Source organism: Microtus pennsylvanicus, chromosome 19 (assembly GCF_037038515.1).
Source record: "Microtus pennsylvanicus isolate mMicPen1 chromosome 19, mMicPen1.hap1, whole genome shotgun sequence".
Classification (NCBI taxonomy): Eukaryota; Metazoa; Chordata; class Mammalia; order Rodentia; family Cricetidae; genus Microtus; species Microtus pennsylvanicus.
Window position 1 is genome coordinate 605,022 of NC_134597.1, and position 26,556 is coordinate 631,577.

At 39.4% G+C, this 26,556-nt stretch overlaps 1 protein-coding gene across 1 annotated transcript; it reads right to left on the bottom strand.

Moving 5' to 3' along the window:
- Window positions 1–10,537: 10,537 nt before the first annotated feature.
- Window positions 10,538–25,809, bottom strand: Lrrd1 (leucine rich repeats and death domain containing 1). The gene is made up of 5 exons (XM_075953646.1): window positions 23,861–25,809; window positions 23,462–23,660; window positions 13,577–13,738; window positions 11,395–11,512; window positions 10,538–10,775 (listed from the first exon to the last, which is right to left on the bottom strand). The coding sequence occupies exons 1-5, from the start codon at window positions 25,763–25,765 to the stop codon at window positions 10,592–10,594; spliced, it is 2,568 nt and encodes an 855-aa protein (XP_075809761.1). The 5' UTR covers window positions 25,766–25,809; the 3' UTR covers window positions 10,538–10,591.
- Window positions 25,810–26,556: the final 747 nt, after the last annotated feature.

Below are 26,556 nucleotides of genomic sequence, written 5' to 3' on the forward strand. Positions count from 1 at the left end.
GTGCAGTTGGGGTAACCAAACTTGTTTATAGAAATGAAAAGTCATGGCTTATCTCACCAAAGGCGGAGATGAATCTGCTCTGGGGACATGAATGTAGGGGAGCTGACTCAATCACTGCACCCGAGAAGGGTAACACCAGTGGCTCTATCTGACCTACTTAGTTAACACCTAGGCCCACAGCTGGGCCTTAGTTTGACCCACCCTAGCATCTAACCCCATCTAGGTCCTGCTGGAGCTCATGAAGAGACTGGTCCTGTGGAACAAAACCCCCAAGACCTTCAAGACACAGTATACCCCCAGAAGAGCTCCAGTGAGGATCTAGTAAGGTTGGTATACCAAAAATCAGAGGTCTTGAATCAGACTAATGACTCATTGCAATGGACAGTTGCCAGTCAAGCCGATGGGACAAAGGGGTATACTATATGATACACCAAAACCTCTGATATCATCAAGATGAATGAAGACGTGATGGAGAGTCAGGGGAGAAGGAGAAACAGAGATTTTTCTGTTTCAGGTGTGGTTTTTTGTTGTTGTTCTGTTTGGGCTTATTTTGGGGGTTTTGTTGTTGTTGTTGCTTTTACTTGTTTGTTGCTTTCTTTGTTTTTTTTTCATGGGGGGATGCAGCAGGGATGGGGAGAATATGAGGGATCTGGGATATCAACAGAATTAGGGCACATGATGTGAAACTCCTAAAGATTCAATAAAGAAATTTTTTAAAACTTTGGAAAGGAAAACTGCTGGACATAGAATTTTATAACTATCATCTCAATACTCAGGATACTGCAACAAGCAGATTGCCAGGAGTTCGAGACCAGTCTGGTCTACAAAGTGAGTCTAGGTCAACGTGAATGAGAAAGTGAGATCCTAGCTCAAACAAACAGATAACTTTTAAAATAAGAGTTTATTAGAAGGATAGATTATTAGTGGTTAGATAAATGAATTCCATATAGCTGGCCAACTTTCATGATCATGTACTACATTTTGAGGTCTTCTATCCTTGATGAATAACTAATTTTGATCTTTTGTAAAGACTCAAGAACATTCTCACACTTTTTTTGTTTTGTACAGTTTTTCCTATATGGGAACTATACTTTTTGTTCATCAGAGTCAATATATACCAACATATATTCTAATATTCCTATTCAATTTTCCTATCTTCTGTACGGTGGTGTTCGGAGTATGTAAAAATCCAGTCCAAATTCATCTATTGACCACAATACCAGTTTTTGCTTTATTTATTTGGGGGCTCTGATGTGTTGTGTTTTTTTATCCTTCTAAGACATTAAGCCTTTTTCACTATTATGTTTCACTATTAAACTTTGCCAGAGAATAGTTTTTCCTTGCAGTTTTAAATGAACATACTTGCAGCTTCTAAGCTTGAAATCTTTTCTGAGGACTTTTTTTTATCATACCTACTGCCAAAATTTCATCAGCTGCCACTTTTTGATGTAGAGACACCATTTTCTTAGAAGAAACACATGCTAAGTCCAGGAATGGCAACAGGTGGTAGCTACATTCATGAAGGAGTGGACTAAGGTCATGATCCTTCTGTGAAGACAAAGCCAAACCCCACAAACCCACTTATCACCTATAGAGGGCACAAACTACTCATACAAACTGGTCTTTCAGGATTCTAGTTCTGGACACTGCTCCTTGGCATTTGTTCTCCCTAAATAGCCCCTGCCCCGTTTTTTGTTTGTTTGTTTGTTTGTTTTTTAATAAACCAGACTTGGACTATTTGCTGCATCTGTCAGAAGATGCTTCAAGCTTGCTTATGCCTGGGTTACTCAAAGAGGCCAAAAAAGACATGTGATGCATATACATTGGTCAAAATGATATCAGTACCTTCAAGACCTAGGAAAAAAGACAGGAAAGGGGGCCATGTTAATATAAGAGCTGGAGCAAGAAGTAAAGAGAGGCAGACATCTTTGGAGCATGACGCTGCTATTGTAATCTTGATCTCACAGTAGCTGAAATTACTGGCCCAAGGCCTGTGCAAGACTTAGACTGCCAGCATCCTGTTATGAGAGTAAGGAGGGTCTCTGAGCCTGCCTCCTTAGCTCCCAGGGACCTACAGACAAGACCTAGACTGCCAGCATCCTGTTATGAGAGGAAGGAGGGTCTCTGGGTCTTTCTTTCTCCTCTCCATGGTCTTCTGGTCTTTCTTTTCCCTCTCCATAGTTTTCCCAGTCTTTCTTCCCATCTCCATCCTTGCGGGAGCCTGGAGGGCCACCTGGGAGCGCTGGCATCCATTAAAACTGGGATTTTTCTAATTCGGTTTGATTTGGTCTTTGGATTATTGTGTCAGCAGAGAGGTTTGTTGGGCTGTAAAACGTTTTCACCCTACCCCACATCTTCACAACCCTGTTCAGTGCCTTTGTTTTTCTTGAGACCTAGTTTCAAGTAGCTCAGTCTGGCCTTGAACTTGCTATAAGACTGAGGGATGACTTTGATTTTCTGATCCTCCAACCTCCACCATTATTTCTGACAAGTTCCCATGATATCTTTATATTCGATATTAGTGACATAAATTGTGTAATGATGTTTAGATAGACCTTAACTTGTTTTACATATACTTACAAAGTTGAGTATGGTACTGGGATTACAAGCATGGTGTGTGTGTGTGTGTGTGTGTGTGTATGTTTGTATGTCTCTGTGTGTGTGTGTTTGTGTGTCTGTCTGTGTGTGAAGGCAGAAAAGATTAATCAATGATGCAACTTTGAATAGAAAGACAAAGGGACACAGTGATCCCTGAGACATCTTCCAGATTCTGAAGTGAGTTAGTTTATAAACATGTGGCAAAAAGAGCAGTAAATACACAGTCTCTCCCGTCATTATCTCAGCAACTGTTTCTCCTACATTGTGTGACAAATGGTAAATCTTTCACCGGCAGACCAGCACAAGATTTCCGGAGGGGGCGGGAGGTGAGAAGGGGAAGGCAGAATTTCAATTATCAGGATCCATTGTTTCAGTATTATAAGTTTTAAATACATTTTTGTTATATCTCTTACAGCTTTTTATCTATATAGAATAAACTTAACTTGAAGTACAGAAAGTTAACACAATAGTTTTACAATCTTGAGATAAGGTTTATCTTAGCAAAAGTTTTAGGCAATTAAATGAAACCAATAATCGAATTTTTTTTATCTGCTCTGGTTTTTTCAGGTGGATCTCCTGACATAGGATAGAAACTTTCCAACCCCAGAACCAGCTTTCCAATAAAGTAGAATATCATAAAACTATATTTCAACATTATCCATACCCAAAAGTTTTGAATCCCTGCTGAACTGAATCCAGTAACCTGCAAGTTCAAAATTAAGAAATTCTGAATCCTAGTTCACAAAGTGATCATGTCAAGCAGTGGCAGTGGCAGTTGCTGGTGGCAGGAGATTTGGGCCTGGATAGGGGTGCACAAAACTCCCCAGAGAGGCATGCTGGGGGTGCTAGCATTGCCCCAACCCAAAAGAGGGAGCTAGACCTTGATTTGGCTCCCAAGTCTGTCTGTTACTGGAAAAGACAAATAGAGGCTCAGAAACACATACAAGGGATGAAGACAGCAAAAGCTAAATCAGCAGACTGTTCACACATTCAGAAGATACTCGTCAAAAGCAAAACTTGGGGTGGTCACCTTTATTCAAGTCAGAGAGTAGCGGCAACTCTGTTAGAATTGAAAAGGAAAATTCCAGGCAAGCAAGCTGTAAATTGTAGCAGCTGCTCAGGAAGGATGGAGCATGGAAAGAACGAGAAAAATATCAAGCCATTTGACTTAAACCAGGTATGGAGGTCAGCTATAAGTGGCCTCATGGCAGGGAGTAGAGCTTTAGAGAAACTCCCAAGTGTTAGGGGAAACATGCTTAGACTAGAAAAAGAGAAAGCTTCCTCAGAAAAGCAGGCAGACTTATGAAGCTGTGTGGGTGAAGTTCTGTAAGCTACTGCACAGGGGGATGGGACTTCTAGAAAGGAAAATTATCTCAGCCCTTCAGCCTCTTCAGCGTATTTTAAGGTAGTCTTGCTTATTTTCTCGAGAATTGATTCACCTGCCCAACTGGCTAAGCTCATGAGGAAAAAGTACATTCTTCAGTGTAACACCCCTCCCTCTAAAAAGGTAACCCTAAAGTCACTTAGGGAATGGCTCAAATTTGTTTTTGTTTTGTTTTGTTTTGTTTTTCGAGACAGGATTTCTCTGTAGCTTTGGAGCCTGTCCTGGCACTCGCTCTGTAGACCGGGCTGGTCTCCAACTCACAGAGATCCGCCTGCCCCTGCCTCCCAAGCTATAAACCAAATATCATGGAAATGTAGAGATCTAGTTTCAGTGCTGTTTATCAGACAGAGCTTGGGTTCCCACTGCGATATATAGTTTCCAGGCTGGGTGTGCTCACTTAGAGGGAGAAATCAGAGCTCTCTTCCAGCAGAGAACTGAGAACATTTGTGGGGCCCCGTCCTCCAGTCTGCCTACCTACTTTCTGTCTACTGCTCTCATCTCAAGCACAGGTACTGCCCTGTCGACACCCCAATCTCCTTAGAGGCTACTACCTGGAGGGTCAGGGAGAGCTTTACTTAGAAACAACGTGACAGCACAAATTAAGTACACTGCAAAGGGACCATGCATTTCTTGGGTTATCTAGAGTCCCTGGTTACAGCCCAGGGACTCCTTCTATGGTGTCTAGAAGAAGGAATTTGTTTTTAAGAGGCGTAATTGTGTCATTCTCTATTTTGATTGACAGGCTTGAATCATGTAAGCTTTTTTTTCTATACACTTGCTTTTCTCATGATTTATTTCGTTTTAACCAAATGCACACCCAATTATTCATAGGCATAAGATGGTGAGTAGGGTTTTTAAGCTCCCTAAAAGATCACTCAGAGCTGGGCATGGTGGCACACACCTTTAACCCTAGAACTCCAGAGTCAGAAGCAGGAGATGCTATGTGATTATGAGTCTACATAGGCAGTCAGTCAGACCTATAGAGAAACTCTTTCTCAAAAACAAAAACCCAAGAAGTTCAGATGGTGACTTCTAAACACACTTACCTGAATCAACCCCAAACTTTTAGTTCTCAGATATGTTCCTACATATGTTGTAATGGACAGAAGAGCAGGGTTACCAATGCCTTTGCTAAGGGAGGGCTGATGTATCCCATTGTTTGTAGTGGAGTAAACACACAGATCAATACAGGTGAAAGCCCTAGGTTGCTAGGCACATTATCAGGACAGGGTGTGTACAACCCAAGCCAAGTGGAATCCCAGGTGGCCAAGCTATTTCAGAGTTCATCTGTGATGGTGGTTTGATGTAGGTTCTGGCTGTGAAGTGCGAGATGGTTTCAAATTCGCAATCCTCCTTCATCCTCCGAGGTAACAGCCATCACTGAGGCTAGCCTTACTACATTCCTGATGGAGGAAGGTCATTGGTTAATTAATAAAGAAACTGCTTGGCCCTGATGGGTTAGAACATAGGTGGGTGGAGTAAACAGAACAGAATGCTGGGAGGAAGAGGAAGTGAGCTCAGATGCCAGGCCGCTGCTCTCTGAGGCAGACACAATGAAGCTCCGACCCAGGATGGACGTAGGCTAGAATCTTCCCAGTAAGCGCACCTTGGTGCTACACACATTAATAGAAATGGGCCAGGCAGTGTTTAAATGAATACAGTTTGTGTGTTGTTATTTCGGGGTATAAACTAGCCAGGCGGCCAGGAGCCAGGCTGTGGGAAGATGTTGAGTACATTTTTTCCTCTAAATATTCATTCAGAAGATGAAGTTTGCCATCCTGCACACATGCACTCCAGACCCATTGAGTTACTACCACTACCATTTGGGGTAATAAGCTGTGACAAGCACAGAAAGCCGAGCCATAAGCTGCCCTCAGTGGTGTGCAAGGCAAGGGGCACAATAGTATTAGCCACAAAACAAATTTGAAGCTACAATGGGATGTCATGATTACATATACAATGGTGGTCTTTAGAATGAGAAAAGTCTCCCATAGGCACACGTCTATGAGCCTTGGTTCATAATTGGTGCTACTGTTTGGAGGAGGTTTAGGTGTTGCAGCCTTGATGGAGGAAGTAAGTCACTAGCACCAGGGCTGTAAGCTCATACAGCCTCACCCTACTTCCATTTTGCTTTCTCTGCTTTGTGCTTGCAACTAAGATATGATTTTTCAGTTTCATTGAGCTGCCACCCCATCCCTCTCTCCTCACCCTTCAAATGGTGGACTCATGTTTCTTCCATAAGTCACTTCTGTTTATGTATTTTATCACAGCTATCCAGCCTTCAAAGGGAAGCAAATACTCAATCTAAAATGAATAAGCCTTACAAAATTATATATTAATTCCTCTGTCTCTGACTAAAATATCTAACAGAAACAACTTAAGAATTTGTTTTAGCTCATGGTTTCAAAGGACCATGACTGCTTGGCACATATACTTGGAGATAACATTATCACCATGTTAGCAGGATCTTACTCATCTCCTGGTGAGCAGAAGCAGAGAAAATACAGGAATACTGAAAGGGCAAGATTTAGTCTTAGGGACAAAATCCCAGTGACCTACTTCCTTCAACCGGGCTTTACATCCTACCTTTCATCTCCTCCAAATAATGTTATCATTTTAGAAATCTGCCAAAAGATTAATCCATCAGTTTAGGGCACTAAAGAATGAGATTCAATCATTAACCCTAGATGAGGAACAAATTGATAAGAACAACTACCTCACATATATTAAGTAAAAAATGCTATTTGGGGCTGGAGAGATGGTTCAGAGGTTAAGAGCATTGGTTGCTCTTGCACTGGTTTGATTCCCAGCACCCACATAACAGGCCACAATTGACCATAACTCTACCTGCAGGGGAGCCCAAAAGGAAATTAGGAAGTATGGCTTTGATAGAGTAGGTATGGTCTTGTTAGAGGACGTGTATCATTGTGGAAGGTGAGTTTAGAGGTCTCCTGTGCTCAAACAAAGGAATTTAGATACAGGGTTCTTGTTTTGAAAAGAAAAATAGGGGGATATAGAAATATAAAAACTATGTGTTTTTAATATTTTACATTGATATGGAATTTTGCAAATTGATACAACCTTGAGATTAATTTTGTTAGACCATATTGTACTTATATTTCTAATCTTGTTCAAGTTATTTTACCTATACAGCTCATTTAACAATGTAATGCAAATTTCTAGTCCCTGAAAGTTATTATTACCAACTATTTAGGATAAGGGAGTGAAATATAGTAGTTTGTCACTTATTACAACCACACCTCTCTAAAATATCTGCTTGATATATTTTAGAGAGATGGTCTTCAAACACTTCAAAGATCTACAGAATATGGTATGTTTAAAAAAAGAATATGGTATGTTTTAATAACATACAGTTCTTTTTTATGACAATGATACATGCCAATTCTCAGCAGCACTAATCTATTTCAAAAAAGATGATAGGCATTGAAGAAATTCCACATGAAATTTACTTTCTTTGGACAAAAGTAAGCCATTGGGTTAGAAAATGCCCTGCCTCGACTGCTGACAGTATGCTGTACAAACTGGACAAATATGACACAAAAGAAAAGATTGCCAAACTTTATGAAGACAAGATAGGACAGAGCTTTAGGATATCCTGCTTCACATTAAAGTCTTATATGCTAGGCCTGTAGGCCAAGGATGGATGCTGTTTCTGATATTTCTCATATTTTTTATAATTCACTTGCTTGCACTTCCTGCTTACTCAGGTAATATCATTTCCTTCTTGAGCATTATGGAGTTGAAGACTTTATAGTTATAGTTTTCTTTGTTACCAGATTCAGAAAAGAAATTCAGCAAGGAGGTATAAAGTATAAGAAGTTGAGAGACATTAAAAGATAATTTTGGTAGTGCAAGTTAGAATAGAAAGTGAATTAAGTACAAGTTTTTGGACTCATCAAGAAAGGGAAGATATGGAGTATTTTCTCTGAATTTGTGAATTGCTAGTGGACTAGACATTGTTGATGTATTTATTGCCTGTATATATTTTATATAACTATTGTACTTATTGTATGTAGTTTTTCTTATATTAGTTATAACCTTTTTTCCATTTTAGACAAAAAAAGGGAAATGTAGTGATATTTTGTTTGTGCTCTAACAAATAAATCTTCCCTGAATATCAGAAGGCAAAGCTAGCCACTAATTAACCATAAAGCTCTAGAGGACTGTCCAGACAGATAAGGAGTGATATGGTTGGGCAGAGAGAGGAATATAAGGTGGAAGGAGACAGGAGGTCAGCCCCTTTTCAGCTGAGGAGGTAGCAAAGTAAGAGTTGGCCTTGACTTATTCTTTTGTCTCTCTTATCTTTCAGCATTTACCCTAATATTTGACTATGGATTTTTTTTCATTATTAAGACCAACTAGAATTCTTGCTACACATTCATTTACAAATTCCTATTATAACCAATCCTAGGAGACTGAGCAGAGGAGTAAGCGACTTGTCAGTTCTTTGTCTCTAGGTACAGACTTGTATCTTGGTCTAAACGTGGCATGTTCATGATCTAAAAAGTCTCATAGGAGAGCTGTAAAATCATAGGAGATCTGTAAAATCAGTCGTGAAGGGATAGCCACTCAAAGAAAAGCAAGACATGCCCCATGCATAATAAAAGCAAATGCAAACGAGAAAGATGAGAGTTTAGAGCATGCTGGTGATGTTTTCAATAGCTCAGCTTGACTGGAGAATAATAGAAAAAATAAGGAAAGATTTATACTAAAAAAAATAGTTTTGTTGTTTTTAAATAAAAATATGGCTGAGTGTGATGATATCCACCTTTCATCCCAGCACTCAGGAGGCAGAAGCAGGTGGATCTCAGTGATTTCAAGGCCAGCCTGGTCTATAATATGAGTTTCAAGTCAACCAGGGTTACATAGTAAGACCCTGCATCAAATTAGATGATAGATAGATAGATAGATAGATAGATAGATAGATAGATAGATAGATGATAGATAGATAGATAGATGATAGATAGATAGATGATAGATAGATGATAGATAGATAGATAGATAGATAGATGATAGATAGATAGATGATAGATAGATGATAGATAGATGATAGGTAGATAGATAGATAGATAGATAGATAGATAGATAGATAGATAGATAGATAGATAGATAGATAGATAAAAGATTTTTAGCAAGAAGAGCAGCCAAGACAAGAGGACTGTATAGTTCCCAGGCCAGCTGTCCTGGAGTACTCAATGCAGCAGAAACAAGAGCCATGTAAGGAGAAATGAGACCCCTGAAATTGTCCTCTGACCCTTATAGTTGCACCATAGACTGCTTGTGCACACAACCACACAACCACACACACACGGGGGGGGGGTAAAATATAAAGGTTACTGTAGTGGTTTGGTAAGAAACAATAAGGACCAGGTACTTTTATTGTTCTGATGCTTTCCAGTCTTCTCTCCTTACTTCTCTCCCTCTCCCCTTCCTCTCCTTCCCTTCTCCCCCTTCTTCTCCCTTTCCTTCTCTTATACCCACTTTACATTTTCTAGGTCTTAAATTGTTCATTTGTAAAAGTGACATCACTAGAAAATTTGCAGTTTTCTTCCCATTCTAATCTTCTGTAAAAATAGCCGTCTTCTAATGAGGTATGGGCTAATACAAAGCCAGGGTAGTAATATTCCTACTGGAAAGTATCTTTAAATGGAGCAGATTAGAGATGGAGGCTTTTTGCTGTTGAACCAATATTTTATAATGCATTTCACAACTGACAAAATATATACAAATTCCAACCAGGAAGATAAATTACTTCCTACAATTATTTCTCATATAACATTTTAACTACATTGTATCTACAATGTTATTGACTACTTCAATTGGCCTCTTTTCATTCAAAGTTGTAGAAAGCCATGGGAGTCATGCTAACTTAAATGGGTGAAAGCAAAATGTTCAGAAGAAAGTGAGCTTCAGATATGGTTAGATTCAAGGCCCAAACAATATACTAGGCTTTTATCTTCCTCTGTGCAACACTTGACAGATGACCACATGCTCCCAGATGTATAATCATCTTCCCAGGACATTCAGCTGAAGGAATACCAGCCCTAGCCTTATTTTATGGATAATGACACCCAGTTCCTAAATGAGGGGAAAACAGAGATGGTATGCCACTTTCATTATAAATCAGAAACTTATCTTATTTACAAATTCCATGGAAACCATCAATAACCTATTATTATCTACACATGTTGACTCATAAAATAAAATAAATAGAATGTTACAATATTTTAATAGAATTATTTTAAAATTCATTGAAACAGAAAAATATGCAAAGCCTGGTCTCTAATATTTTGTTAAGATGAAACTAGGATGGCAGGCACAGACTTACAGCACCTCTTAGCAATGAATAAAGAAAGAGCCAGGGCATGGTTTCGGCCTTTGGATCTACATGACGGGAGGAGAAAATCAACACCTGGAAGTGTCTTTGACTCGTACACACCAACTGCAGCACATGCATGTTCACACACAAATGAAAACAACTACTAAAAACCAAAAGAGACACAATATACAAATAATTCCTTTGTATCAGGCAAAAATTAATTCTGTACATGCCTCGTAAATTTTCAGCTTCTGCTTCAGATTCACTGGCTAGATTTTGATGGCACTTGTATAAAGATTCAAAGCCGTGATCTTGTCTATTATGTCGTAGTCACCTATCATATTTAGTGCCCGAACAAGTTGGTCTCTTAAGGCAGTAGCTGTGAGTAACGAGCTTTTATCTGCTTTCCACTTGGTAAGTGTATGGTAGATCTTCTCATTTAATGGAACAGTGCTGTGAAAATTAAGAAATGATTATCTTAATAACAAGCCAAAACCATTATTTAAGCTACTCAAAGATTATCTAAGTTTTCAAATTAATTCTCCACATTAACGTGAGACCAAATTTAACTGAAGACAGTATATATGAACATTTATTTACAATGAGCCTGACACACAGAAGAAAAGATTAGCTCCTTTTTTTTCTTATAAAAAAGCCCACATTTCAACTTACATTCAACTATTAAGACAATAATCACTGTGGTTTATTGTATAAACCAATACAATAAAATGCATACTTTACAGCTTGGTCTCACTTGATTGTCATGGCAACTTTCTAAGCTTGGGTATTCATTTTACCATGGAAGAAATTGAAGCAGAGAGAAAGAAAAGGAAAAGCTCAAGTTCAGGAAATCAGTTGGACTGAAAGTCCAACAGCTTCTCCTCACACAGTTCTTCTTCTTCTTCATTACATTGTATGGCTGCCCAGCAACTATCACAAATACATCAGAAGCTAGAGGTCACCACCTATAGTAGAGTTTATGTTAATGTAAATATTTCAAAACTATGTTGATATGAAGATCATGTAAATGAGCTTTGAAAATACATTTGTACCAAATGCCATTTATACTTACTTCTTTACAGGGAGGCTATTTTCTGAGCTTGTGATGTGCAGTTTTTGTTGCAAAAATTCAAAATTTATTTCAGTGACATTCTTGGCAACTATGTTGAATATCTTCTCTAAGATTTTTTCTACATTTGAACACAGAAGAAACATTATTCATTCTGAGAAAAAATACTTTGAGCTAATATTTAGTTTTCTTCTGTGTTTTTTATCAAACATATATGTCAAATAAAATTGAAAGGGACAATATAGAGCTGAACTGTCTTCAATTTGTACTCCCTATCCTGTTACTTCTAGAATCTGAAGAAACCCACAGACCTACTTGAAAAGAATCTTACAAGCAACTTTACAGTGATCTACAAGTTCCTCCCTTCAGTTCTGGCTTTTTTATATTAACTACCTTAAAAACTAGCATCTATTGTAAACATGGCATATAGATAAATATTTATATTAAAAACTATTATTTAGATAGATATTATTTTTTTTAATTTATTAAAGGTTAGGCATGGTAGAATACATCTTTAATGCCAGCACTTACAAAGGCAATCTCTGTGAGTTCAAGGCTAGCCTAGTCTACATAGTGAGTTCTAGGGCAACCAGGACTCCATAGAGAGACCCTATCTCAAAAAAATTGAGCATGTTTAGGGGATGCATGTGAGTGTAGGTACCCACAGAGGCCAAAGGTATCAGATCCTCTGGGGCTGGAGTTTCAGGCAGTTGTGAGCTACCAACATGGGTGCTGGGAACTGAACTCAGGATTTCTGCAAGAGCAGTGTACACTCTTAATCACTAAGCCATCTTTCAAACCCATTAGTGTCTTTTTAAAATAATAAAGCTTCTAGATAGTGTTATCTAGATATGTTTGTTGGCCGAAGCTCCTAAATCACGCGATCTAAAGTCATCTTTGATGATTAGAGTACTATGAAAAATTTCAAGATCTCCCATGCTCTGTATCATTGTATGTAAACTATTAATTACTCAGAATATATTTCATACTACTGATAGCTCCCAAGGTCCAAATGAGGAGCAGAAGGAGGGAGAGCATAAGCAAGGAACTCAGGACCGCGAGAGGTGCACCCACCCACTGAGACTGTGGGGCTGATCTATTGGGAGCTCACCAAGGCCAGCTGGACTGGGACTGAAAAAGCAGGGAATAAAACCGGACTCTCTGAACATGGCGGAGAATGAGGGCTGATGAGAAGCTAAGGACAATGGCACTGGGTTTTGATCCTACTGCATGTACTGGCTTTGTGGGAGCCTAGCCAGTTTGGATGCTCACCTTCCTAGACCTGGATGGAGGGGGGAGGACCTTGGACCTCCCACAGGGCAGGGAACCCTGACTGCTCTTTGGATTGGAGAGGGAGGGGGAGAGGGGTATGGGAGGGGGAAGGAAATGGGGGGCTGGGAGGAGGCAGAAATTTTTTCAATAAAAAAAGAAAAGAAAACCGAAGTGCTTAATAAAATGCTCAGAAAGGGACTCTTGTGATCCTTGTTAACTTCAGAAAAAAATATGGCTCCCATGTTACTTCACTAAGGATCAAAACTGCAGGGCAAAGGCTCCTTGAGCATACAGAAAGGTGGCAAATGTGTGTATTTCTCTCCTCCCCCAATCTTGGAGATGTCGTTGCCTACTGCACTTTCTCCTTAAAAGTAGAGCAGCAAGAATTTTGTTTCCTTGAGAAGGGTAGAAACAGAACTTTAGCAAATGGAGGTTCAGTTGTGTAACCACTTTCTCTAAGGTACTATCAACAATAGACACTTGAAACTTTTGTATAGAACTATACCCTTTGAGTGTAGTCCTTAGCATAACCAGCCTACAGTAAGTGGAAGACAGACACTTTTCTTTCAAGTTTCTTCTATCAGACAGGCTAAAATCTTAGGAAAGCAACTGCATGGCAGCCATGTGCCCAGTATATAATGTGACTTACAAAATACAGTACTTTTTAATACAACGTTGTCATTAGTTTATACTGGTATATGCCGTTGGTTATGTAGATATGGTACATGATAGAATGATTGGGGAGAAGATATTCCAATTCCCCCCAATATTGAATAATCTGAGTTGTCAACACAAACAGAAAGAGGAAAAAAGGAAGATGATAAACATCTTAATGCTACTGTCAGCTCAAAGTCTCCTTTACTATACAGATACCAGAAAATTTCTTGCAGATTGTTCCTCACTCATCACCCACCGTCTCTTTCATCTGCTCTTTGGAGATAGCGTGCAATAGTATGCAGCTGCTTTCCTTTACAAATTTCCATTGGAGGTCTCCACAAAGGATTGTCATCAAAATTTATCTCTTTCAGTGAAAAAAGACTGTAGATAGCACTAGGCAGGGCTGTCAGGTTGTTTCCTAATGAGGAAAAAAACTTTTAAGGAATTTCATCTTTCTGTAAAGTTAAACTACAGAAACAGAAACTATGCGTGCAGAAGTCTACTGTACTGGTAAAGTGTCCAAGGACTTTCCCAGTGATGACAATTCCAAAGTTCTTACTAATGTTCATGCTAGAAGGGGGAAAAGGGTGTATTAAAAACCAATGTAGTTCCTCTGTCTCCTAGGGCTGGCAAAATGAAGCCAGAGGCTATCTTCTTACAATATAGCAAATGACTTTTCAGGGCAGGTATTATCATTTTTAATATAAACTTTTTTTAAAAAGTTAGTTTTATACAAGTATATATGGCATGGTGAGCATTTCTCCATGCCCCCGACCCTTCCTTTTCTTACCCCTCCCTCTCCTCTGTCCTGTTTGTTCTCTACACTGTCACTTCTTCCATACATGGATGGTCTTTTTGTATCTATGTAGGAACACAATTGAGAGGAAACACTATCATCATGACGCTGTCTGAATTCATTTAATAAGATCCCTATTGTGTTCATTTTCTTGCAAACTACATGACTTTATTCTTTACGACTAAAACTCCCTTTTATTTTGAGTATATATCATATTTTCTTTATCATTGCTTGAAGAGAAGACGCTTAAAAGAAATCCTGCACTAGCTCAGAAGTGAGAAATAGATGGTTATTCATTTAGAAGTAAATTCACAAATCAGAATCCTCTGCTGAAATGGAGATCAGAAACCAAAATCCACAACCGGAACAGAGAGGGAGACCGGAAGAGAGGACAGACTCATGCTTTGCATCAGCGTCTACAGTATAGAGGCCACCCCCAGTGGGCGGGTAACCACTGGCTGTAAGACTTCCTACAGCAATTGCTCTGGTTTTTGACACCTAAGTTGGTTTCATAAACTTGCTCATGTGAACACTGCTCAGTGAACACTGATATACAGGTGTGTCTGTGATGTGTTGACGTGGAGTGATTGTGTAAAAATGAGTGTGATATTTAGGTCACATCAGGGATTAGTTTGCTGAGAAACCTTGATACTGACCTCCGTGGTTTCCTTTTTTTCCAAATCCTTGCCAGAATTTGTCGTTGCTTGTTTTCTTAATGAATGCCATACTGGCTTGAATAATTTTAGATTCACAGAAACACTGGAGTGTGTAGTGCTTTGGTGTTGGCTAATTCTATCTCACGCCAGAGTGCTGCCGTTCTATTTTTTATGTATGTTATACTTCTGTTATCTAAAATGCAGATGAAGGCCTGTTCCTCTTACTGAAACCAAACCTAAAGCAGCTTGTGCACAGGAAGGCACCTGTCTCATGCTCCTGAGACCCTGGCTTCCATCTTCACAAAAAAGACAAAGCAGATGGGGTGGGAGGAGTATCTAGTGGTATTCATTCAGTCGGGGGGATGGAGAAGGGAGGAATAAAGTACATTATAAGAACGAGGATGAGTCATATAAAAATACACATGTGTAGCATCTAAAGGCCACAATGCACAATACTCAGACCCTGACTTTTCTCACTTGCCACTTGAGAGTCATCAAAGTTCTTATTAATCGCTAGGCTCCTTTTATTAACAAGTATTTCATTAGACAGATATCAGTAATTTATTCATTCATTAGATAAAAAAGACACTTGAGTTTACAGTTTGAGGGAGTGATTTAAGAATAAAGTCATTTTATACATTGCACTTATTATTTTTAAACTGAATCTAAGGTTTAACTTCAAAATATAGCTGAAGTTTGATTAATGGATCATAAGTGAGTGTGAACCTAACTTTATAAGAAATAATCAGTATTTCAAAATGCTTATACCATTTTTTCATTCCTGCTGAAAGTGTTGCGGTTCCCCCACGTTTCCACCACTCCTAGTTGTCAGACTAGTTCTCCTGCTAGTGTTAGAGAGCGAACTTCCAAACCCCCTTTCTCTAACGCTAGTGCTCCCCAGTATTGTTGGTGTGCATTCTTTATAAAGGATCCACTCAACATCTAGTTAGATTTTGGTTGAGTTGACATTTTTTTATTAGTGTTGGATTAACTCAGGGGCTTCCCTATATTAAGCAAGTACTGTACCACCACACTGTGTTCTAGTTCTAAGCTCTTGACTTTTTAAAATTCTCTCTCCTCTCTCCTCTCTCTCCTCTCTCTCTCTCTCCTCTCTCTCTCTCTCTCTCTCTCTCTCTCTCTCTCTTTCTCTCTCTGTGTGTGTGAGATGCACGTGTGTTTGTACATGTGCATGTTGACCACATAGTTACTTTCTACATATACAGCAATTGTTTTTATAAACTATGTGGTTTTTCTATTCTTTTTTAAAAATTCTCTTCATAAGGCCTGAGTTTCACATTTTGCTGAAATCCAACGTTAATTATTTAGATTTACTTCTATTTTCAAAGCCTTACATTCTCCAGTCAAGCACCATATTTCTAACTCTCAATTACAATGTTAATATGGCAGCTGAGAAAATTTTGTCTATGTTTTCTATTTATCTACAAGTTTTTGTACTTTTAGTTTTATAGCTAGATCTCTGATTCATTTTGAGGCTTTTTTTCTAAAAGGATGCATGGTACAGACGAAAGTTTTGTTGAAATTGTTTTTATTTGGTTTTCCTTTGTATTTTGGGGCATCTAAAGTATATCGTTTATTGATAATATAATTTTCTATTGAATTACTTTTGGGTTCGGCTTTTATTTTAATTTTTCTTTTTCTTTCTAAATTTTTTTAAAACTTTTCCCAAGTCAAACTGTATCAGCTTTATTAAAGACACTTCCCATAAACAATCGCAGTATTTCATGCAGGATGTGGGCAGACAGTCACTAATAGTACACAAGAACTTCCAAATTCCCTTCTTGTATCAACTACCAAAATCAGAAAACCACTGCAAAACCAGATGAGCCTTCATTTGAAGCTCCGAAAAGGAAAAGAACATAGAATGAGGGTTCACACTGAGAATGTTGTTTAACAGCTGTTCGCAGGCCAACCCTGACTTTCAGAATTATCAATCTAAAGATCTACAGTCTTTTATAAAAGACTCTCTTTTGAAGACACTCAGTTATGTCGCTGCAAAGTCCAGATTGTCCGATAGACCAGGCAAATCAGTTTTGGGGGTCAGGTTCCGACAGGACTCAGGTTTTAAGGAAGTTAAGTCTATGTTGATGGTGCAGGGGGAGGAGGATATAAAAATGAATTTAGAGTTTTCCAACACAACATAGTAAAAATGGCAATCCTACCAAAAGCAGTCTACAGATTCAATGCAATCCCCATCAAAATCTCAACACAGACCTTGAAAGAACAATAATCAACTTCATATGGAAAAACAAAAGACCCAGAATAGCCAAAAACAATCCTATACAATAAAGGAACTTCCAGAGGCATTACCATCCCTGACATCAAGCTCTATTATAGATCCATGGTAATGAAAACAGCTTGGTGTTAACATAAAAATAGACAAATTGACCAATGGAATCGAACCAAAGACCTGGATATTAATTCACACAGCTATGAACACCTGATTTTTGACAAAGAAACTAAAATTATACAATAGGGGAAAAAAGCATATTCAACAAACGGTGCTGGCATAACTGGATGTCAACCTATAGAAGAATGCAAATAAATCCATATCTATCCCCATGCACAAAACTCAAGTCCAAATGGATTAAAGCCCTCAATATAAATCTGACCACACTGAACCTGACAGAAGTGGGAAGTAGCCTTCAATGCATGGGCTCAGGAGACCCCAGCAGCACAGACACTGAGAGCAATGCTTATAAAGGAAAACATTTAATTGAGGGGGCTCACTTTCAGTTTACGAGGTGCAGTCCACTAACATTATGACAGGGAGCATGGTGCTGTGCAGGCAGACATGATGTTGGGGCTGAGAATGGTACATCTTGCAGGCAACAGGAAGTCAAGTGACTGTCACACTGAGGAAAGCTTAAGCAAAAGAGATCTTAAAAGCCAATCCCACAATGACATTATATTTCCTTTAAAAAGGCCACACCTCCTAACAGTGCCACTCCCACAGTGACCTTCACAATCAGAATTCTGAGTAAAAAAGTGTGTAAGGGTAAAAACGAAACACTGCAGTTCCCCAAGGGGCACAGCAGCAGAAACACTGCAGGTCCCCGGAATGGCAGCAGTGGGCAGCAGGGAGCTGCCAAGTGGTGGGTGAGAGACCACAGCAAGAGCAGCCAGTCCCACAGGGAGCCGCAGCCACAGCAGGTGAGAAACAGATGCAGGCACTTGGCTGCAACAGGCGTCAGGTCCCGTGACCACTGGTTCCAGGCAGGGAGCCATGAGGGTCCCTGTGGGCCGTGAGGACCAGCAGGTCCTAGGCAAGGGGACCTAGGCAGGGAGTCGCATGGTGAGTGAGACTAGGCTGGATTTTTTAAGCAGAAGATCAGCTTGCCTAGGGACAAGGGAGGAAGTGGGCGGGGCTTGTCTCTTAAAGGGATACGGTGTAGTATTTACTTCACAGTTTTACTTAAATCAAGGTGTTGGGAACCATGAGCTTAACAGATGAAAGCAGGGCAGCTTTGTGGAACTTCTCTGTTTCTTTTCTTTTTTTAAAGATTTATTTATTTATTATGTACACAGTGTTCAGGCTCCATGTATGCCAGAAGAGGGCACCAGATCTTATTACAGATGGTTGTGAGCCACCATGTGGTTGCTGGGAATTGAACTCAGGACCTCCGGAAGGGCAGTCAGTGCTCTTAACCTCTGAGCCATCTCTCCAGCTCCCTTCTCTGTTTCTTGATCCATGTTCTCAAATATGGGTTTGTTCGGTTTTTGAAAATTTGTTGAGCTGTAAATTGGCAATATATACTCCTTCAGTCCGGATGTTATACTCAGATAAAAATATTTTTTCAAGCAACACATGGATGTGAGGAAAGAGGAACTCTTATACACTGCTGGCGGGACTATAGAGTGTACAGTCACTATGGAAATCAGTGGTTGGGGGGAGTCCTTAAAAAAACTAAAACAAAGAAAACCCAACCATTGAGCTAGTGATACTGCTTCTGGGATACACATAAGGACCCTCAGCTAACACACATGCTCTGTTTGTGTTTACTGCTGCACTCACAATAGCTAAGACATGGAACCTGATGAGAAGACAATCCAGAGATGAATGGATAAATCAAATATTCAAGACAGAATTTTATTTAACCATAGAAAGACTAATGAAATTATGATATCTGTGGAAAAATGAATAGTGGAGATAATTATGTTAGTCAAAGTAAGCAGGAGTCAGAATAATAAGCACTATCTTCCTCATATGCAGATTCCAGATTTGAAATTTTAATTGCTTTATTATTTTATGTGTATAAGTATTTTTACTGCATATATGTATGCATACCATATAAACACCTGGTTCCCATGGAGATTAGAAGATGTCATTGAATGCCCTAGTACTGGAGTTACAGATAGTTATGAGCTGCCATGGGGGTCTTAGGAGCTGAACCTGGGTCCTAACTGCAGAGCCAACTCACCAGCTCTAGATTTATATTCGTGTGTGTGTGTGTGTGTGTGTGTGTGTATAAACGTGCATGCATGTGCAGGTGTGCATCTGTGATGAAAGTAGCTAGAAAACCATGAGGAAGAGGAAAGGATCTTACAGAAAGGGAGAGGAAAGATAAAAAATAGAATAGCAGAATACAGGTGACATGAGAGAAGAAAGGGGGGCTGGCAGGAGGACTTTAGCATGGAGGGGGGGGGAAATAGGAGCAAAGTATAATGGCATTGTGGTGGTTTGAAAAAAAAACACCAAAAAAGAGTGGCATTATTAGGAGGTGTGGCTTTGTTGGAGGAAGTGCACCACTGTGGAAGCAGGTTTTGGGGATTCATATATGCTCAAGTCATGCCCAGTATCTCAGTCTACTTCCTGTTGCCAGTAAGTCAAGATGTGGTGCATGTAGCTACTTCTCTAGCACTATGTCTGCTAGCATGTGACCACATCACACCATGATAATAAGGAACTAAAAACCTCTGAAAATGTAAGCTACCCCAATTAAAGGTTTTTCTTTTATAAGAGTTGCCATGGTAATGGTGTCTCTACATAGCAATAGAAACCCTAACTAAGATAGGTATATATGCATGAAATGCCACAATTAGGCCCATTACTTTGTGTGTCAACTTCAAAAAAAAAGAGAAAAAATAAATATAAACAAAGACATAGCTTGAGGACCCCTTTAGAGTTCTGTTTGGGCCATGTACACAGCAATACTATTCAAAATATTTAATGACTGATCTGGCAGAGGGACTAAGCATCAGAACCAATGTTCCTGATACCAACAGAAAGAGTGAATAGAAAGGGTGGGAAGTAAAAACAGCACCCGTGGCTGTAAAGTAGACTGCAAAGGAAACTGGGCTGTCACTGAGTTCAAAGTGTCAATATGCCCATCTCCTTTTTTTCACTTGCTAGTCTGGTTTTCTTGTTTTGTTTTGTTTTTAATATTTATTTATTTATTTTTTTAATTATTATGTACACAATGTTCTGTCTGTGTGTATGTCTTCAGGCCAGAAGATGGCACCAGACCCCATTACAGATGGTTGTGAGCCACCATGTGGTTGCTGGGAATTGAACTCAGGACCTTTGGAAGAGTAGGCAATGCTCTTAAGCACTGAGCCATCTCTCCAGCCCTGGTTTCTTTTTTTTTTTTTTTGAGGTAGAGATGACAGTATCTGCTAAAAATCACCACACCAGGCTCTGTGCTTAAAGCTTGATAGATCTATCATTGCACTCCAAAGCAGTGATTCTCAAGCCAGGGGTCATGACCCTTTTGGGAACAACCAATCCTTTCACAGGGGTCACCCAAAACCATTGGAAAACACAAATATTTAAATTACCATCCATAACAGTAGCAAATACCTGTCATGAAGTAGTAATGGAAATAATTTTATGGTCAGAGGTTACCATAACTGAATTAAAGGGCCTCAGCTTTAGGAAGGTTGAGAACCACTGTTCTAAAGAGTCAATATCATGCCCATTTATTTCCTCGGTCACTGGTGGAAAATGCTTCCTGCCATTGGTATATCTGTGGTAACTTTAACTCTCTTTAGCCCTTCTAGAAATGAACTGCCTTAAGGCTGGAACTTGGGAGGTGTTTACACGGGTCTTTCCACTGATCTGCACGACCCCAGCTTTTCTTTGGAGCTTGACTGGCAAAGTGGGTTTTACTATTCTCTAATTCTAATATGGAACAACAGAGAACTGTTCTAGTCTGAAGAGCAGGGTACCATGCCCCTGGCCATTCTGTCTTGATGTCCTAACTCAACTGGTGTGGGAGAATTGTCTGTATTCTGCCAATCATGTTTTAAATAAATGTTGATTGGCCAGGCAGAAAGTATAGGTGGGTCAAACAGACAGGAAGCAGAGGAGGTGCGATGAGAACAGAATTCTGGGAAGGAGGAAGCCCATTCCTCCCATTCCTGCTCAGACCACCGAGAAGCAGGAAGTGATCTACCCGGCTGAGAAAGGTACCGAGCCATGTGGCTAACATAGATAAGAATAATGGCTTAATATAAGCTACAAGAGCTAACAAGAAGCCTGAGCCAATGGGCCAATCAGTTTATAACCTATTGTAGACTCTCTGTGATTTTCTTTGGGGCTTGCCAGCTGTGGGGTACCGGGCAGGACAGAAAACCCCAACAAGCCGGCCCTCATGTTACACTCAACCATCTTCAGGGACTATAGTTCCAGTTGGGAGTTTCAATCTGCAACAGAGCAAAAGGTTCTGGGGAAATTTTTGTTGGTATTTTTTTTTATTTCTCTTTCTTTTTAATAGTTTATTTCTTGAGAACTTCATACACAAGTACTGCATCTACATCATATCTACCTCTCCCACTTCTAACTCCTCTTTCAAATTAATGACCTCTTCTTTATTATTATATGTGTGTATATACATGAGTATGGTATATATATGTATATGTAACCCACTGAGTCCATTAGCTTTATTCATATGTACTGTGTCCAGGGATGGCCATTTAGGATTGGACAACCTATGTGGGAGCTTGTCCATAGAGAACGTTGAACCTCTCTGTAGTCACAAAGCCTATAGCCTTTCACCTAGTGGTTGGGTCATGTGGAATTTCCCCTGTCTACAGTGGACTGTCAACTATGGTTGTCATTATGCCAGTCTTGTTCAAACAACCATATTGTTGAGAGTTCATGGGTGCAGCTTCTCTGTCTGTGATGCCTAGGGGATACAATGTAATAGCAGACATGCTCAGCCTCTGACTCTTAGACTCTTTCTGCCCCCTCTTTTACAATTTACCCTAAGCCTTGGATGTTACTTTACAGATATATCAATTGGGGTTGAGAACCCCATAGTCACTTATTCCTTGCATTTTGACCAGTTGTGATCTTTTTAATAGTCTCCGTCTATTGTAAAAAGAAGATGCTTTGATGAGGGGTGAAAGGATAAGTATTTAGAAAACAGTAAAATTGTATTGGTTTAAGAAACTGTCAAGATAGACACTCATCTTGGTTAGTCACTGGTAGTTGGCTAGGGCTACAGTACTAGGCATGAATACCTGGTGTGGGAAGTCCTTCTGTCTATGTATTGCTTTTCTTGGTTAATGAATAAAGAAACTGCCTTGGCTTGTTGATAGGGCAGGACTTAGATAGGCAGGGAAGATAGAACTGAATGCTGGGAGGAAGAAGGGCAGAATCAGAAGATGCTATGGAGCCGCCACCAGAGTCAGACATGCCAGAACTTTGCTGGTAGGCCACAACCTCATGGTGATATACAGATTAAAAAATGGGTTAAATTAAGATGTAAGAGTTAGCCAATAAGAAGCTAGAGCTAATGGACAAGCAGTGATTTAATTAATACAGTTTCTGTGTGGTTATTTCGGAGCTAAGCTTGCCAGGTGGCCAGGACAAACAAGTAGGTCCTCCTCCTACAAATATCACCATGTTGAGTGGGCCTTAAGTCCAATTAGACAGCTGCTTAATTACCCCAAAGTAAAGGGCCACTATTGACTTTTGTGATTATCTTGGCGGTCCAGTCATTCTTGTGTTTCATGGGCTTTATAGCTGTGTAGGACTACCAGTCCCTCTTCTTCCTTGGCAACTTGCATAATACTTTCTGATAAGAGGAGAGCTAGCTCTCGGGGAGGAGGCATCCAGATTTATTTCAGCTCGAGTCTTCCAAGACCTGTGACCAAAGTATATGGTGTCTTGAGCAATAGGGTCTTACATTCAAATTCTGGGAGGGAATTAAGGGCAATAGCAGTAGTCCACATTGATGGCTTTGGGATTCTCTTGGGCTCCCCTGACCAAAAGCTAGAAAAGACGTTTCTCATGCTTGGTAGTGTAGTTTTCATTAGATAGTCCATGGCTTTTGGGGGAAGCATTATCACCCCAAATAGCATAACTTCATCTAAATTATAAACATAATATATGATCCCTTATGCCTTTTCCAAACATTCATAGTATTACTTTTGCTCCCCACTCCCTCTGTATTGCCCTCCACTTCCCACCTAAAGTTCCCCCGACTTCTCCCATTTCCCCCACCACAGCACCTGTTTCCTTCTGTTTCCATACCTAGGGCTTTCAAGGCAAGAAATCAGTTCTTCATCTTCATGTTCATTTCTTGCTACTGGGAAAGCACTGTGTGCCCCCTCCCTCTGATGCCCACTTAATACATTGTCTGATATGCTTTCATCAGCAAAATCTGAAGTTTAGCATCAATGTTCTACTTACAGATTCATATCGTTTATTATACTTGACACGTACCTCTGAGGTCTAGGTGCTGTAGAACTTTTAAAGACAAAAAGGATGGTGGCAGAGAACTTATTTGATTGTTATTTGCATGTAGACTAACCAGGCTTCTCAACTCCCCTATATTTCTTGGAATCTCTTTGATAGCATTGTTCGAGATATCAAGTGTTTTGAGTTGAGTCATATTAGACAGCTCTTCTGGAAGTCTTGTTAACTGCAAGGATGATTAAACAATAAGAATATGCCTTCCAGCTGGATTTCATGGAGGCATTTTCTCAATCAAGGCTCCCTCCTCTTTGATAACTCTAGCTTGTGTCAAGTTAACGTAAAGCTAGTCAGAACACAAGTACAACGTGTCTCAGGTTGAGATTCCTCTAGTCGCCCTCCCCACCAAACCCAAGAGAGCACTCTTACCTTTTTCCCATTCGTCTGACTCATATTCAGCTCCTCCAGGGTTTGAAGTTGGCACAGTTCAACAGGAAAATATGTGAACTGATTGCTCGAGAAGTTTAATTTCTGGATCCCTTTCAGTTTAGAGATGTCTGAAGGTATTGTTTGTAAGTAATTTTCTGAAATATCAAGTACTTGCAAGTTTTTTAAAGCACACAGTTCCTTTGGAAAAATTTCAAACTTATTACCAGACAGAATGAGCACATGGAGTGACACCATGGCAGAGATATAGGGTGGAATTATCTTTATTTGGTTTTTACCAAGATCCAGGTATTCAAGATTAGTGAGAGAACACAAGTGCTCTGAAAATATGGGGAGTTTGTTTCTATTCAACTCTAGATGAAGCAGCTTCTGACTAAATGATATATCCATAGGGATTTCTGAAATATAATTTCCATTAAAACTCAGGTAGTCAAGTGCTGGTAAAGCACACAACCCCACTGGGAAGTACATTATATTGTTGTTATTCAATTCAACTCTGGTTATTTTTTTGCAGTTTTTTATTTCAATTGGAATGTGTGTGATTTGATTGCCTGAAAACTCCAGGCTGTTTATGTTATTAAGATGTGAGATTTCCTCAGCCATTTGTATCAGTTTATTTCTGTTTACATGGAGCTGTCTCAAATTTTTAAGCCTATGGATTTCCCTAGGAAGCTCTTCTATGTTATTATCACTAAGACTAAGATATTCCAACATTACACAGTGGGAAATGTTCTGTGGCATGTTTTTCAATAAGTTTTTATCAAGGTTAAGAAGTCTAAGTTGTCTGAAATTCTCAATTTTGTTTGAAATAGCTTCCAATTTATTGTCAGCTAGATGAAGTTCTTTTATTTTGGGCAGCTGAAAAATTTCCACAGACAAAAAGGTAAGTTTATTATGATCCATTAAAAGGGTTTCTAAGTTTTTCAGCTCCCTAACTTCTTTTGGCAAACTGCCTATCATGTTTCCAGTAAGGTTTAGTGAAACCAGTTTTGGGAGGAAGCATAGGGACTTGGAAAATATTGTCAATTGGTTATATTCCAGATTAAGAATTTGCAAGTTCTTCAAACTAGACAAAGACTCTGGTATATGTGTTAACATATTTTTACCTAAACTTAAAATTTCCAAATTTCTAAGACTTTCCAAGCCAGCAGCAGATAAATCCTCAATAAAATTACTATTTAAAAAGAGTTGTGTCATATTCCTAAGTTGTAATAGTTCTTTAGGTATGCATGATATCTGGTTGTAACTGGCATTTAGTATCCTTAAGTTGTGAAATAACTGAATTTCCATGGGGATTGATGGCAATCCATTTTCTTGCAGGGACAGAATCTCAAGTCCTAGCAGATCTCCTGGATCTGCTCCTTGGAAAGTTTTTATTTGATTCTTATCTAAATACAGATATTTTACATATTTGACTTTTAAAATGTCCACAGGGAATTCTTGTAAACCCTTGGCCTCAAGATTAACTGCAAAGTTATCTGTCTCTAAGTCAAATTCTTTCTGATTTTCCCCAGATGGAAATCCAACATTTTGATAGTCTTCTGTTGCCTTCGTCTCTGATGACACGGAGTTTCGGGACATTTCTGGTTTTGACAGTGGGGTGACATCTGCTATGTTGGTATCAGAAAATGGAATGTTTTTATTATTCTCTTCATCACTGTTAAGTTGGTTTGGAGAGGAAGCTGCCGACTGTTCTGTGCCCTTTGAAGAATTTGTTTCATAAATATGACTAGAATCGCTCCTTTCTGAATAAAAAGAAGCTTCATTTAAGGGGTCTGGTATTTCTTCAAAAAATCCACTCTCCTCTGGTGATCCGGATCTAGTGGTTCTTCCAGGGTCCGAGCTATCCTCATCATCTGACATCTTATTTACTGGTATCTCTTCCATCAACTCAAGACTATAACTCTACTTTTTCATGTTCTTTTTTTCCTTTAAACCTACAAGACAAATGTTGACATTAAAATAAGTGTAATAAAGATGTTAAAATCACACTTGTGGGGCTAACTGGATAGCTCATCCCTCTCTCAGTCTCTTCAAATCCAATCCTCTAGTTTCATCCCTAGCTCTGTTCTGCATAATACCAGCCACATTTACCCTGTAGCTAGAATGATTAATAAAACCCAGAGACAGATATCAGGGTTCAACCTGAAGACCAGAAAAGAAAAGCAGGCAGCTACTGACTCTTTCCTCTACTTCAGTCTGAAAATAGTGATACTACCTCCAGAAATCCTCAGAATGAGATTGTGTCCGAGAGCTCTCTCCTGTTTTATATGCCTCTCTAAAGGCTGGGATTAAAGGCATGCACCACTACTGCCGGGGTTCTATGGCAAACTAGTGTGATTATTGGGCTTAAAGGTGTGTGTCACTACTCTCTGGTGTGGGACAATTCTGTATAAAGATGGAAAACACACAGAGAATCTGGATACTGTTGCTCTCTTTAAATTGTTTGAATGCTGAGGAAGGAACAACAGCTGCCAAAAGACGTTTTCTTATGAATGCTGCTGAATTAACCCAAGATAGGTATTTTGAAAATACCTTGACTTCAAAATTGAAGTCAAAATGTATGTTACTTTGGAGAAGAGATTTTGATTTTGTTTCCACAGTAAATGAGAGGCTGTGGATTCATTCGGAGTTAAGAAAAAACAGGTTTGGATCAAGGAAGACCAACTGAGAAATCT

Excerpts from the sequence above, each read along its gene's own strand:
- Lrrd1 (XM_075953646.1), bottom strand. The coding sequence starts at position 25,765 with ATGGAAGAGATACCAGTAAATAAGATGTCAGATGATGAGGATAGCTCG. Across the intron at positions 13,739-23,461 it reads ACAGCACCTAGACCTCAGAG|GAAACAACCTGACAGCCCTG; the intron begins GTACGTGTCAAG and ends TTTCCTCATTAG. Across the intron at positions 10,776-11,394 it reads AATAGCCTCCCTGTAAAGAA|CACTGTTCCATTAAATGAGA; the intron begins GTAAGTATAAAT and ends TAATTTTCACAG.